The 14,683-nt window shown below is 36.2% G+C and overlaps 1 protein-coding gene across 1 annotated transcript in view; it reads right to left on the bottom strand.

Moving 5' to 3' along the window:
- LOC106524261 (multiple C2 and transmembrane domain-containing protein 2) overlaps positions 1-14,683 on the bottom strand; it is a gene marked incomplete in the record, with an annotated part of 56,924 nt that overhangs the window by 18,530 nt on the left and 23,711 nt on the right. Inside the window, 7 exon segments of the mRNA XM_014017998.1 lie at positions 779-946; positions 2,030-2,056; positions 3,647-3,761; positions 4,048-4,124; positions 4,508-4,650; positions 6,914-7,031; positions 11,340-11,894. Of these exon segments, the coding sequence (XP_013873452.1) occupies positions 779-946; positions 2,030-2,056; positions 3,647-3,761; positions 4,048-4,124; positions 4,508-4,650; positions 6,914-7,031; positions 11,340-11,855 (1,164 nt within the window).

Below are 14,683 nucleotides of genomic sequence, written 5' to 3'. Positions count from 1 at the left end.
CCCTTCATACGAACAAAAGTAAGAGAAATTTAGGATAAGAATACGAACATGTTCTTGCATGAGGCCCATTGTTCTGTCCTAAACATTACGCTAAGACTGCTTCATATTTTTGGAGGACGCTTTTGTTTTAGCGAGTGTCGCCCTCCATCTTCCTCTCTCTCTGTCGAGAGGGGAGCTCAGAGCTCACCCTGCGTGCCTGTTAGCAGGTAACGGCAGGTACAGGAAGCGATAGCGGTCAAAATACCTCAGAAACTCATCCAAATAAGCGAACTCTGTGAGATTCAGCGTTTTATACTGGATTACTTTTTGAGATTCTGTCTGCGTTATCTTAGCAACTTATAAATGGAAGTGGAGCGGGAGAAGGTGGATTCTGATTGGCTGTTGTTGCGCACATTTCTGCCACGTTTGATCGAGGAAGAGGCTCACAGATGATCACTGTGATCGACCTGAATTTTTTCTCAATCAATAATCGTGATGAAATAATCGCTCAGCCCTAGTAGTGAGAATCGTCAACATTTAACCCTTGAATAACCAAAGGTTAAAACACAGCAGTTGTGTGAGAAGTGAGAACAAGATGCTGCACATTTAAAACAAACTTTAACAAAACTAAAAGGAGTCAATAAATGAATGATGTTCAGGTTGTAAATAAATGGATTTTAGAGGGGAAAACTATGGGATGAAGGTGTGTTCAAAGTGAAAAGAATAAATCATTCAGAATAAAAACAAATAAAGCAACTGAAGAAGTTGAGATAGGAACCGCCCATCTTCCATTTAGCACCTTGCTTCTATACTGCTGTTCCCCCAGTCTGAAGCGGACGTAGAAGTGACCCGTCTGCGAGCACTGCAGCAGATCCCGACCTTCCACCAGAGTCACTGAGACAACAGACGTCCACAGCTGACTCTTTCTCAGAGAATCTGACAGACGAGAGTTCGGAGACGGGCCTCCCTGGAAGACAGGATTAGGAAGCTAATGAGACAAGGAGCTAAGAGGGAAAAAGGGAAAAAAATGGGATTACAAAAAATAAAAAATAAAAATCAATCAAGCCAAATCAAATTCCTTTAAAATGCACAGAAGAACAGTGAGCAGATATACAAGACAGAGAGCTTATGAAGCAGAAAACTGAATTATTTTAATAAGCAACATGCTTTCAGTCAGTCCTGAAACATGCAACCTTAAAAAGAAGACTAAAACACTGTTATCTGAGCTGACATGGCTGTAGAGTCTAACTCTGCTACGATGTGTTCCCTTTCTCTGTACACCTGTTTAACAGGCTTCCAAACTCACTGATTTCTAACTATTCCTAACAAAAAGTGAGGTCATGCTTTATGAGCACTGCATTAACATGCAAACAGCCAAGCCCTGATGGGACAAAATACACAGCAAGAAGCAAATAAGAGGGGCAATGTGCAATCAGTTTTTCAGTTTTTTTTTGTGCAATCAGCTTTATGAGTTAAACCCCGCCCCCTCGTCACAGTGAAACCAGAACACAACTGTCAGACTCTTTCTTTTCTGTTATACCGCTCTGCTAAAACTTCATTTTTTCATTAAAAACTTTCATAATTTTTTTATTATTCAATTCTTTAATCATATACTTGTTTATTGTGTCGTAGACACAAATAAAACTAAATTTAGAGACAGTTAGTAAACTTCAAGACTTCCTGTGTAAATTTGAGTCAACATGAAGAAAAGGTGACTTTTACTTTGAAATTCTGATTACTTGCTGTTACAAGCATTTCATTTGATCAGAAAAGATTTTGTTTTCCTGCCATCTTGTGACAAGAAATGAAAACAGATTTAGATCAACAGATAACTGCCAAACATGCGTAAAGAATTGTGGTAATGTTTTGAACAGTCCGACCAGAAAGAGACTAAATTTAACCTAAAATGTATTAGATTCCATTTTAGGTTGTATCACTGACAAAATGAATGATCTCCTTTACATCTGGCAGATATCTGGATATTTGCTGATTAAAGTAATTATTAAGTATTTAACAGTCTGTCCAGTGTGTCCCCTCCACCATGGCTTACCCCACTACTTCGGTGTCGGAGCCACCTCTGCTGACAGGAGCATGCAAGTTAGGTGCAAAATAAAACAACACTGTGTTTAGTTGGCTATGGGGAAACATTGCAAACATAATGACAAACACAATAAAAACATAATAAAAAGTAAGTCAACACTCTCTCAGCTAAATATTTTACATATCAGGATCTAATAAAAACAACACGTTACTCTAAATGAGGTAGATATGATGATGGATGAGTGACGTCATGAGTTCACTGAGTCGTTATTTATTTGAAAGGAAGAAAACTAAAATGCAGAAGCAGAGGGAGAGAACCTCACGTAATTTGATGGCTTACCACAGCCGATGTCTGGACCTTTTCTTTTTCATCCTAATATATATTAGCTGCTGTGATTGGATCATTGTCCTGCTTCATGACCTGCTTTGATCCAAGCGTTAGCTGTCACACACACGTTGACTCTACAATAATTTGATTCACCGAGGAGTTGACGGCCGACTCGATGACTGCGAGATGCCCGGGTCCTGTGGCTGAACAACAAGCCCAAATTATCAGCAAACAACCATCAGGCTTTACAGTTGGTATGATGGAAGCTAATTCATATTCTTTAATCCCAACCGTCTTCACTTCGGCAAAGTTTCTTCAAGGGTAATATGTTCAAAAAGGCTTGACGTTTCTTTGAAACTTTAGAGACTTAAAGTGCCTGTGAGGTCAAATTTTTGTAATACATATGAATGCATTTTTAGAAAGAGGAAATGATAAAATATTGCAAAAGAAATTTCATGTTGCTGAAATGAACAGTAGTTGAGATATTTGACTGTGAAGTAACAGGAAGTGATGTCAAAGTTGAATGTGAACAGAGCATTGCTACAACAGTCAACAACCCAGACTGTAGAGAAGAATCTGATGTTTCTTAAGATTAGTTTGAGTCTCAATCAGAAAGAGATGAAAAAGAGTCAGAGTTCAAATAATATTGTTTCAATAAACAAAGACCAGAGAGTTTTCTTTGTTAAAGAGTTCCCCTTTGACGTCACTTCCTGTTTCACTTTGGCTGAGCCAAGTTAAAAAAAATATGCCAGTTATGTGACAAAATGGGTCAAATTGTGTGTATTATTCCAACTTTCTTACATATAAAGATGTTTTCTTTGACTTTTTGTATTTGAAGAATTTGCATGTTACAGGCACTTTAAGTTTTACTGCCATATTCTTTTTTAAAAAGAAAAGTGTTTCAGAACAAGTCATACTCGTTCACTCCTCTTCAAGTCATACTGGGACAAACATTTGTCATCATACTGAAGAAACCTGTGAAATCAGACTTAGCCTTTTTGACTTTTACTGAGCTTTGCTCAAACTTTCTTATTATCAGGTAATTTGATATCATTTTAATTAGCATTAGCAGCTGCTGCTAATGGTGCAGTAATGCAAGAGTGGACTTTCCCTTTTTGTTCACAATGCTTCTGCATTTTGGCTTAGCTGGTAAAACAAATGAAGACAAACACTTTGTTGTGCTGTTCAGCTGATGTATWTAACTAATTTATATTTTTTCTGATAGATCCTGATACATATAGGCTTCAAACTTGAGTGTATTTTCTTTTCATTGTGACTTTCGGTTCAGAGTYCTCATACGTTGCCTTTCTTGGAGCCTCCATTTCTGAGACACAGTCTCATGTCCACCAGCACACTGCCCATGTCCTCCTCCAAAGAGTTTTCATCTTTCAGCTCCAAAGCCAACTCATGGAGCCTGAGGGAAGGTGAATTATATAATGTCAGAGTGGAGTGAGTAAACGTAGCGCAGATAACGTGAATAAAATGTTTTTGTGTAGTTGTGTTGATGTCCACCAGGGGGTGCCTCTTGTCTGTATTTCAATACAAACAACTCTTACAACTAAATGGATAAACACAAAATTATAACCATGTTTTTTCCTTTTTTACTGACAGATACTGACGTGAGTACCAGCCAGTTTATTTGCTCGAAACAAACAGTGTTTCATTTGCCTGCAACAATAAAGGTTCATGATAACGCTCACTTGTCAATCTCCAGGTCACTCAGGTGGACGGCGTTAGAGCCCATAAAGTCATCAGAGGTAAGATCCCGGTCGTATACCTGCGTCACATCAAACAGCAGACTGTTAGAAAGCTACAGAGGAAGTCACAATGAGGAACCACACACTGATCCCTACAAAAACCAATACACTCACTGAGTATTGAGTTTAATAACACAACATATTTTCTATTAAATATGAGTACAACTTCTTAAGAAAAGTTTCATAAACATATTTGTTTCACAAAATAGTTAATTCCCAAAGCATATGCAAAACAAACTTTACATATCAGTGGCTTTGAAAAGCACCACTAAATGTGCAATCATGAGAATCCCCCCCCCCCCCAAAAAAAAAAAAAAAAAAAAAAACTTCCACGTTTTGCAAAACAGAAGACAAAGTTTTGCAAAGACTGAACCTAAAGATCAGCTCGAGGCTGGGAGGTTACCTTAACGTAAAGTTTCTGATTCAGATCCTTCACAGGCAAAGAGAATGACTCGTTCCATGTGGGGTTCAGGTTTTTGAAAATCACTTTGCTTTTGTAGATCGTTTTTCCATCCAGCTTGAACTTTACATACGGGTCGCTGGTGCCTGATGAACAGAACGAAATGTTTTATTTAATCTGGTCAAACTGAGGGGAAAGTTTAGCACGTTGTGAAAGAATTGGAGCATATTTTGATTACAAATAAATTCTTGATGTTTCTTATAGCCACAACCCCTTTTTAAATTGCCAATATGACATGAAAAGCAAAGAAACAAGCCTAAATTCTTATTACAAACCAGCCTCAGCCCCTGTTTTGAGCTTCATGGGAAATGATCTGATTTCCAGTAAAAGAAGAGAAGACCTGACCCTCTTTCATATTGTCATCTCTAACGTTGCTGTGGAGGATGTGGCTTTTATTTTTCCTCCCCAGAGGAGACGACCACAGCTTCCTGATTCAGAAACCGAATAATTTTCAGGGTGCACGTTGTCAACCGACAGCACATTCAGTCTGACGCCGTATGACTCGCGGGGAGACTAACGTCTAAAAGTTCACACATTACATCATTTCCATTCTGCCTTTTAAAACTTTCACAGTAAATGAGTCAGACGATTTATGTTAAAGGATGTCTGTGTGACTTTCTTCTTCTGTAAACCAACCACACGAGGGCCGCTTTCGAATCACGTGAACTGTTTACACACCTCCCAACATCTAATCGTTATACTGCCTGGTTTGCAACATAGTTGAGTAACTTATTGCAGAAAGACATTATGTAGTAGACAGTTCTTCCATCTGCAACCTTGTCAGGAACACTATTCATGTTCAGAGTTTCTACAATGATGCTGATCAAGTTAATGGATAATTTTATTATTGATCGTTTTGCAGGGTGGCTTTGTAACGTTGTAGGTTCCTGCAAACCTCGTGGGAATCTTTGTTAACTTCCACACAGGAAAACACTGACCTTTATAAAAACCCTCACATGAATTTGGTTGTGAATTAATGCTTTATATAGAGATCTTTAATAAACTTCATTTGTACAGATGTATTCGTTTGAGGAAAAGTCCTTAAGAGAAGATATTTTAACCCTTTTTTGCATCATAAACTTTCATTTTCCCTGTGGTCCAGTGGAGTCAATTCAAGCTTCAGTCAATACTAGTGCTTAAAACGGGAAAAACCCCTCAAACTGACAGTAATCACACTTACTGCAAACATCTGATTACCTTCAACCTTTGGATTAATTTATTTATTTAATTCTCTTTATTTCTGTGACGTGTATGTCATATTCAGTCATATTTATAGAAGATTTTTATCAAGCATCACTATACATGTTCACACCTCTTTTTGTTTGCTCTTCCTGTTCTGAATCGTCAACAAACAATTCTTTCTGCTTGCGAGTGCATTTAATTACGATGGAAAATGTTCACACACCGCTTTTCACACAATACGCTCTGAACAACGACACAGCACAACTCGACTACTCCTTTCCCCACAACCTGTTCTTCATTTTCGGCATTATCCGCATGTGTAAATACAACCAGACAAAAGAGAGAGATGACAAGCGTCCCATGAGAGAAAGTGCCTGGGGTATTCATCGCAGGGTCCCGCTCAAACAGGTTCTAATGTGTTTCATTGCCAAGGAGCTGCAGCAGCTGCACAGGTGAGCTGACATCCAGGTGGCTTTGTTGTCCTTCGAGACAATGGCGCGTGTAATCAGACAAAACATACCTGCCTCTCATTACAGAAACCAGGCTAAATAAACAAACTGGCAGAAAACACATGGTATCTATGAGGAAGCTGATATTCTCCGCAAGCTTCAAAGACAATTATACTGGTGGTGTTCGGCACGAATTCCTGTCTCAGCATGTAAGACAAACTGGTATAATACGGTGAAAATATTTGATTAAACTTATTTGGTGTCAACATCAAATCATGCAGCTGCTGCAGCCCTTCACTGTAAAACTGTGAAGAGCAGCCTATATACAGGACATGTGAGGAACTAAACATAATATTCCACCACCACACTTCTCATTCTCAATTTAATTGCTTTCACTTCAACCCGGTTTCCTCGTTCTACATGTATCACTTCTCCTCACAGTAGGATTTGTTTAACCATCTGAACAATTCTCTGCAGTGTTTCCTCAAAGTATCTTAATACTCACAAAAAAAAAAAACAACAACATAATGTGTCTTTGTGGCTTTTAGATTTGTGTGTTTTTCAGGTGTTTAAAATCCTCCTGTTGTTCCATATGACCTGCGTCACGTCTTTCTTTTACACAAAGGAGGTAGCGCTAATCCAAGGGCAGGGTGAGTGAGCTACACCGGTTTTTATTTTTAGCTGGCGATGTAGCAGCTATGGAGGTTCTGGTTCTTACCGCAGCGGTCTCGGACCACCAGGTTCCGTCCTTCCCTCAGTTTGATGTGGAGCAGGAAGGAGCGTGTAAGATCCTGGGCGCTGTCTGACATACCCTCAGCCTCGTTACCCATCTCACGCTGCACACAGAAACAAGCTCATCACTTATACTATCAGCAGAGGAAATAAAGTGAAGTCACTTCTATTTACATATGAACTTCATCTGAAAGTGGACAGCCCTTTTGTTAATAAACTACAAGTTAAAAAAACAATAAAGTTATTGCTATTCATCATCTTACGTACAAACGTCTCCTTTTGCCCATTTAGTATGAAAATCATATTGTCAGCAGCTCAATCCTGCAGTACTAGAAGGTTAAAGTATTTGTTTTGGATATAGATATTTTTATAAATCATTATTTTAGCCCAGCTCTTCCCTTTCCTTGACTGATACAGACACAGATCGATGAACCAGAACATACTTCCTCTTTATGTCCTGAACCCAACACAATAATCTGGAGTTTAATCTCTGACTGGATGTACGTCAGCTGTGGTACAAAGCAGCTGTTTGTATGATGAATTTTAAATAACATCCCAGCTATTATCCTGGATGAGTCCTTCCAGTCACATGGTTAGGCTGAGATAAAATACCAAAACATTCATAACCTCTCTGAGACAGACTTTAACAGTACCCATTAACTTTAACAATCTAAAACTCAGCAAACAGGTAATCAGCTGACCAAATCAGACACTTACATGTTGTTCTCTTTAGTTGTTTAGTCTGCAGACATCCTGAATTTATTGTAGAGACAAAGTTAAATAGTTGGTCTAAAGAAATGAACGCCCCAGACGAGTTAAAGTTCAATCTGCTGAGCAGGGAAAAGAGGAAAAATGTGTTTGCCTTTTCTGCCATGATCACAAATCCCCTGAGCATTTTATTAAAAAATTCCTGCATCCTGGGGTCTGAGCGGAGTAAACCTGTAAAATCAGGAGGAAAAACTGCTTTTCTGCTCTGAATCATTGCAGTTTTAGGTCTTCTTCTAAAGATAGGATCATGTTGGACTGAGAATTTTTACCATTTGTTTCAAAAACATAATAAAAAAACTTTACTTCCAAWCTTTGTGCAGGAAAGACTTTCATATTTACTCACCTGTGCTGCTTAAATACATGAATCATAAATTAAATACATCAGATGCTGAGCCGGTACACTAATACAGCTTACAAAGTAAACACAAACAAGATTCTTATAGAAACCTGCAGCGGCTCAGACATATTTTAATGTGCAGACGTCTTGTGAGCCTTGTGTGAATGCTGTGATGATGAAAAAAACACAACATGTTCAGGGACTGAGTTCAATTATTTGTTTGCACACAAATAGACTTGAATCTTTTTTGCTTGTTTACGTTCCTATCTGACAAACCTTCTGTGGCCCTGAGTCTGTTTAATACTGACAGCCTCAAGGTTATTTCATACATTCTGATCAAATTTGTTTYATGCTACAATCCAAAGTTGTAAAGTAACCAAGTACAAATACTTATATTTGTACTTTACTTGAGTAATTATTTTTCAGCCTACTCTTTATTTCTACTCCTTACACACACAATTATCTGTACTTTCTAAACCTTACATTTTTTTAAAAGGCAAAAAAATAGAAAGTTGTTACTTTTATTTCATATTTSCTTGTTTTCATTCCAGCTTGTTATTGTAAAAAATAAATATTATCCATATAAACTGTGCCTCTTATAGAGTGAATTTAACTGTGGTTGAATGAGAAGTATAAATATATAAAATTCTGATACCTTATTAGTTTGTACACAGACAAATCATGTCACACTCCAGCAGAATATAGTCATTACAAAATTACAAAAATATAGTCATCATAGAAATAAAAGGACTGTACTTAAGAAGTATTTGTATTTCATGAATTATATGCATCTCAGTATTATGAATTATATTATTGCATTTGGCCTGCAGCCCTTAGATAAATTTTCATTTTGGGGAAAAGGTTTGGGCACTCTTAATTTAACATAAACTAATTATTTAAATACAACAATTTTTTGGGAGTTCACCTCTAAATAAATATCCTTACAGAMAATCTAACTGCTCATTTTAAATCAATACTTTTACTGTTAATACTTAAAAACAAAAAATACCAGATACTTTAAGACTTTTACTAAAGTAATATTCCTAATGGAGAATTTAACTTTTACCAAAGTAATCTTTTGGTAAGATTCTYGTACTTTTACTCAAGTATCACTTTGTGGTACTTCATACAACACTGCTACAATCCCCACCAACAATTACATTTGACATCTGAAATCTAAATACTGAGAACGCAGAGTTCTAAAGCTCCAGAAAGACGGATAAATACCTCAAGAGACGAAACAAGTTTGTACAGGACAGCAATGAGGTAAGGATTACGGGTGGATGAATTTATTACTCTGGATGATCAACCCATCGCTGTGGTAAGTACAAAGGGTTTTGCCATCTTTCGAAACTGTCAGAGCCACAGAACATCCAACCACCACGATTACACTTGATAAATTTTATGGGGCATTCTGAGCAGAAAGGTTTTAAAACAGATAATAAGGGGTGTTTTTCAGTATTTATACACTGTAAAAAATGAAACGTTGGATTTACTTAACCATATTATATTACCTGGTTCCACTTAACTGAGTTGAGTAAATTCAAAGCAATAAACCAGTTTTTTAGCCAAAGAACATGAGCATGTTGCTTTGAATTTACTCAACTCAGTTAAGTGGAACCAGGTCACATAACATGGTTAAGTAAATCCAACATTTCATTTTTAGAGTGTACCATTAGAAATGTTTAATGGAGCCGAAGTTTTTAAGTCATTAAGAAACTGTATTGTGTGCCGGAACAAAACTCAAGTTTTCTTAACTGAAATATAGAGCTACATAAGAGTCAAACACATGATGTCAATGATTCTAATAACTTTTATGGACTTGTGATATTTAACCCACACATCTGATGCAATAAAAACTAAACAGTGGAAGTATCCGATTGACACGCTGCTTTTTTTTTTATAATTACTCGAATTATTGACAGTCCTGAAGATAAATGCAGCTTGGTGAAAAAATACAGATAAGCTGTAGTTGCTAAATGAAAAAGCAAATAATCATTTAAAACAAACAAGACAGATGATTAACAAATATTATCAATAAATATTACAGTAAACAACTACGACATATTTTTCTATTTGTTAGCTCAAAAAAATTAGTTATCCATCAACATACTGCTCAGTTTGAGATACCTGACAGCCTGATACGATCCACTGCATGGTCTGAACTATAAACCATGTCTACAAGTTTATTAGATGCCTGCTGCTCAGTGGGACTTGTGGAGATATAACACATTTGAGAAACTGCAGAGTGTGCCGTCTTCATTAAACTGTTAGAAGAAAAAAGGATTCTGCAATTCTGCTTGGTATCTGATGCTGAATGTGGTTTGTTATCAATAAGGGAACCATCAACAAGACAAAGCATTGCAACACCTCACATCCCCCATGCCAGGAAGAAATAGTCAGGAAACAGAAACTATTTTTTCCCTTGGAAAAATAATATTATTACCATTGCACATTTAAATTTGTACACTACCACATGGTGAGATAAGATAAAAATGGTCTTATAACCAGTTTAATTTTATGATGTTTAATTGCTCGTTCTCTGTGTTTCAGTGTAAAAAAAATAATTCCTTTGGACTGAGGTGTGATAAGTGCTGATGTCAGGCTTGCAGTTTGGTTTGAATTCTAATAGTTGATATTGTTGAAAGGGAAACAATGCAGCGAACACAAAAGCCACAGTTACCAGAGCTGCTGTAAACTATTTATTTAAGGTGGAGATTCAGCAGCAGCTTATCCAGCTTCTCCAAGTTAAACTTTCCAGCTCCTGTACAAACACACCCGACACCTCCTCCACACCAAAGTACATTATTAGACCGACTCAGGTATCTGATTATTGACACTTTGTGAAATTTCCTGCACAACAATTCCTCCATTTGAGCAGCTTAAATCGATTGTTTTATTGTTTTTAAAAATGTTAGGTTTTTCACTGCACGGCTCATAGGATCTTTTTTTCACATGACCACCTGTAGTCATTTCATTAGATTTCCTATTTATTTTTTTAATGTTTTGTTGTTTCTTACTAGACCCTCACCTTCTTGATTTATTTTAGATTTACATATATTACAGCACAATTACTGTATTGGTACAAATCATGCCTACTGCTGTTGATGATGTTACAATAATTTTAACTGCAAATAGATGCAGTGAGCTAAATTAGGAGCAAGTTTAATATATAAAAGCTACAAGGGTATAGGATAAGGCTAAACATTTTTTTCCTTCAGAAGTTAAAATGTTTCTTATATTTTATTTAGAAAATTGCATATTTTTGAATGAGAGCTCTGTGTTGAAGTGAGTTTGTGCTCTGTACCTGTGTGTTGTCAGGTGAATCATCTTCAATGGAGACATCTGGACTAGAGACAGAGATTTTGTTAGGCACGACTAGCTCTACAGGCTCCATGTTTTGAGCAGGTCTTTCCAAATAGATGTTCTCTTCTTCACAGAAACCATTTGCTGACTCCGGAGAGAAAGCCCAGTCCTTGTAATCTGAGGGCATGCTCAGTCGGTGAGCACTCTTTTTAGCTCCTGCATCAGGTACATCCAGCAGGCCACTCCCACCCCTTCCTTCAGATGCAGCAGCTTTATTAGGCAGCCTGGAGTCACCGTTGCGTGTTGTCGGGCTGTTCTGCTGGAGTTGTATTTTGGCGACCTGATTGTACTCCTCCCTCATGCTTCTTACATCTGCAACGGAGATGCTCAGCCGATGGTCCATGCTACGTTCCACTTGACAGGGCTGGTTGCTGGAACTTTTCTTGTTACGCCGAAAATGCGGCAGCATCTTCAGGTGAAGAGTGCGTAGCTTGCCAACTTTCTTGGAATCCATCATGGCAGAGGGTTCGTGTGTAAAGCTGGCGATCAGTAACAGCTACAATAAAATCAGAGAAAGGAAAACAAATTTAGTATATCTGCTGAAAACTGTGGCATTTGTGAAGATATAACCATCATAACCTGTACCGGGCAAATCAAAAGTCATGGATGACATATAAAAATAATGTAGCTGTCTTAAAGAGGACAGTGAAAAATATTAATCCATACAAAGCTGCAGAACTTCACGAAGATTTTTAACAGATATTTTCAGCATTTCTCTGAAACAGACTGTTGCATCACCAAGTTCCTCAAGRAGTCCTTTGTTCTTCACTTTGCTAATACGTCTATACTGCTAAACTTAACACAAACCACTTTATTACAGTGAATGATGTTACAGCAGCAGTGGCACCCAATGAAAATGAATAAACTTGCGGAGCTGATGGGGAGAAGTTAGTGAACTATGTGTGGAGACAATTATCTGTCACTTAAAGTCTGCAAAACTAAAGGAAATATTGTGGATTGTAGTAAAAGGAAAAAGCTGATTTACTCTCCTACCCCAACCGTTTTCACCAACTTTAATCAAAAGCTCTAAATAAACATCCTAAACAGCTTCTTAGCATCACAACCACAGTGTGAATGGCAGGAAGCCCCTGCAACACGGGGTGAAAAATGACTGAAAACTATTGCAGTCTCACTATTTGCTCCCTTTAGTCCATAGTTAGAAAAGCAAGAAAAAATTATTCAGTATTGTGAAATATTTAATTGGTTCCTTATATGAAATAACTAAATTATATATGATTCATTCAGTAGCCACATTTTTATTAAGCTAATAAAGTAGCATTTTAATGTCATTTCAGACATATAAAAGTGAGAAACTTCTTACATGTCTAATGGTGGCAGAAAGTCACAAACATTATTATTTATAGTAGGAAAATAAAAAGCTGAATGTTAAAGACGAGTTACAGACACTAGCTCGCTTTAACAGAAAATTAGAGGTCAATTTTTTTTTACCGCAAATTGCTTAGAAATATCTCTACAGCACATTAAAAATATTTTTGATGATTACAACAAAATTATTTTCAAAATCTTGTCAATTAAAACACAGCACATTTCCTTATCAAAGAAATTAACTTAAAATATTTTGAATTTCTTCAAATGAATAACTTTCAGAACGCAGAATGAAGATTTTACAACAACGTAAGTTAATGAGCTTGTATACAAATGATTTTAACATCACGCTCAAAACTCACACTTGTGTGTGACTTGTCAGATGAAGACAAAGAGACGTCAGCTGGTGGTTTCAGGTTTAGCGACTCGATCAGTTTCTGACACTAAATCCATTTTACAGGTTTATTGGATAGCATATAAACTGTGATAACCATAAATAAAATAAAATAGGTTGGCAGCTCAAACACAAAAGAATAAGCTACACAGAAAATTAGCAAATATGTTTTAAAATACTAACATTTTAACAAAATTTCTAAAATTTACTGTAATGCTAGAAAACGTGCTTTAAAAAAGCTATGAAAGTGTTTAAAAAGATGGTGCAAACTTTAAGGTTTTATTCATTTATATTATTTCATTATTATTATTTTATTATTTTTCTTTAAGCATGATGTTATCAGAACAGGAAGAAAGAAAGGAGCAAAGGAGAAAGAAAAAAATAGTATAAATATTTTATAAACAAGTTCCCTGGCATGCGTTCATGTGCTCATTCCACTCAAAACATCCTTGTGTAACAATGTTTTTGTCAGAATTAGATAATCACACTCGAATAACAAACATTAATAAATGTTTACTTTTATTTATTTAGTTTGTCTGATAAAACTTGTGAACTAGTCAAAAAGAGAGAAAAGGAGTAATTTTGTTTTTGAAAACATTGAACTGCTCAGTTTCTTGATTTTTACTTGCATTGTCTGTGATGCTGGATTGTTGTCAAACCTGACTATGATCTGCAACTGTAATTAACACAACAGATACAGATTTTGTACCTTTTTTGCTGTGTAGTGGTCACCTAGGGGTGGAATAAACAGTTCCACCTGTCTTTGACCTCGCTCAGGAGGCTTCCTTCTGAGAGACAGAACTCTGTTCAAGTTAAAGCCACATGTTTTCTTAAACAGTAAAGAGACCTTTTCTTCTTATTAATCAGATAATAAACAGAATAATCTTCTTTTATTTATAATTTTATCAATGTATAAAAAACATAAAAAGAATGTTATTACAATGTTTTATTGTGCTTTGATGTAAATCACTGCTTGAACATTAACTGTGAAACCAGTAATTGATTATAGATTTTTAAGTTTAAATATTTTACTTAACTAAACTTTGCATTATAGTTAAGCTTTATTATGAAACATTTTATAATTATTTTTATCTGATGCATTATAATGAATCAGATAAAAATAATTACAAAATGTCAATGATGTCACTGATGCTGCTGAACAAAGAAAACAGTCAAACTTTCATAAACAAATGACTAAAAACAGCAGACTGTTTTCTTGTTTGTTCATTTTATTCATGTAAAACTAAAACACACTTTTTCAGAAAAGGCTTCCGCAGCAAAAATTTTCATTCACTCTTGTACTGTATAACACATGGAACATTTTTTTGTTTATTTATTAATAGCCTGCAATAAAATAAAAACATTAATCACTGTAGGTGCCTGCTACAATTGTGAACCTGTAAAGTTTTAATTGATTTGATTTATTTATTTAACAGGAAAAAATTATTAAAAATCAAGCCTGACTCAGCATAATTGCTGTTTTACAGCAGGTTAMTGTTCTGCAGCACATAAAACACTCAGAATTACAGCATCACAATCACATCATTATACACCATAGACACAAA

Source organism: Austrofundulus limnaeus, unplaced genomic scaffold (assembly GCF_001266775.1).
Source record: "Austrofundulus limnaeus strain Quisiro unplaced genomic scaffold, Austrofundulus_limnaeus-1.0 Scaffold180, whole genome shotgun sequence".
In the NCBI taxonomy this organism is placed as follows: Eukaryota; Metazoa; Chordata; class Actinopteri; order Cyprinodontiformes; family Rivulidae; genus Austrofundulus; species Austrofundulus limnaeus.
This window is presented reverse-complemented; position numbering and strand designations above follow the sequence as displayed.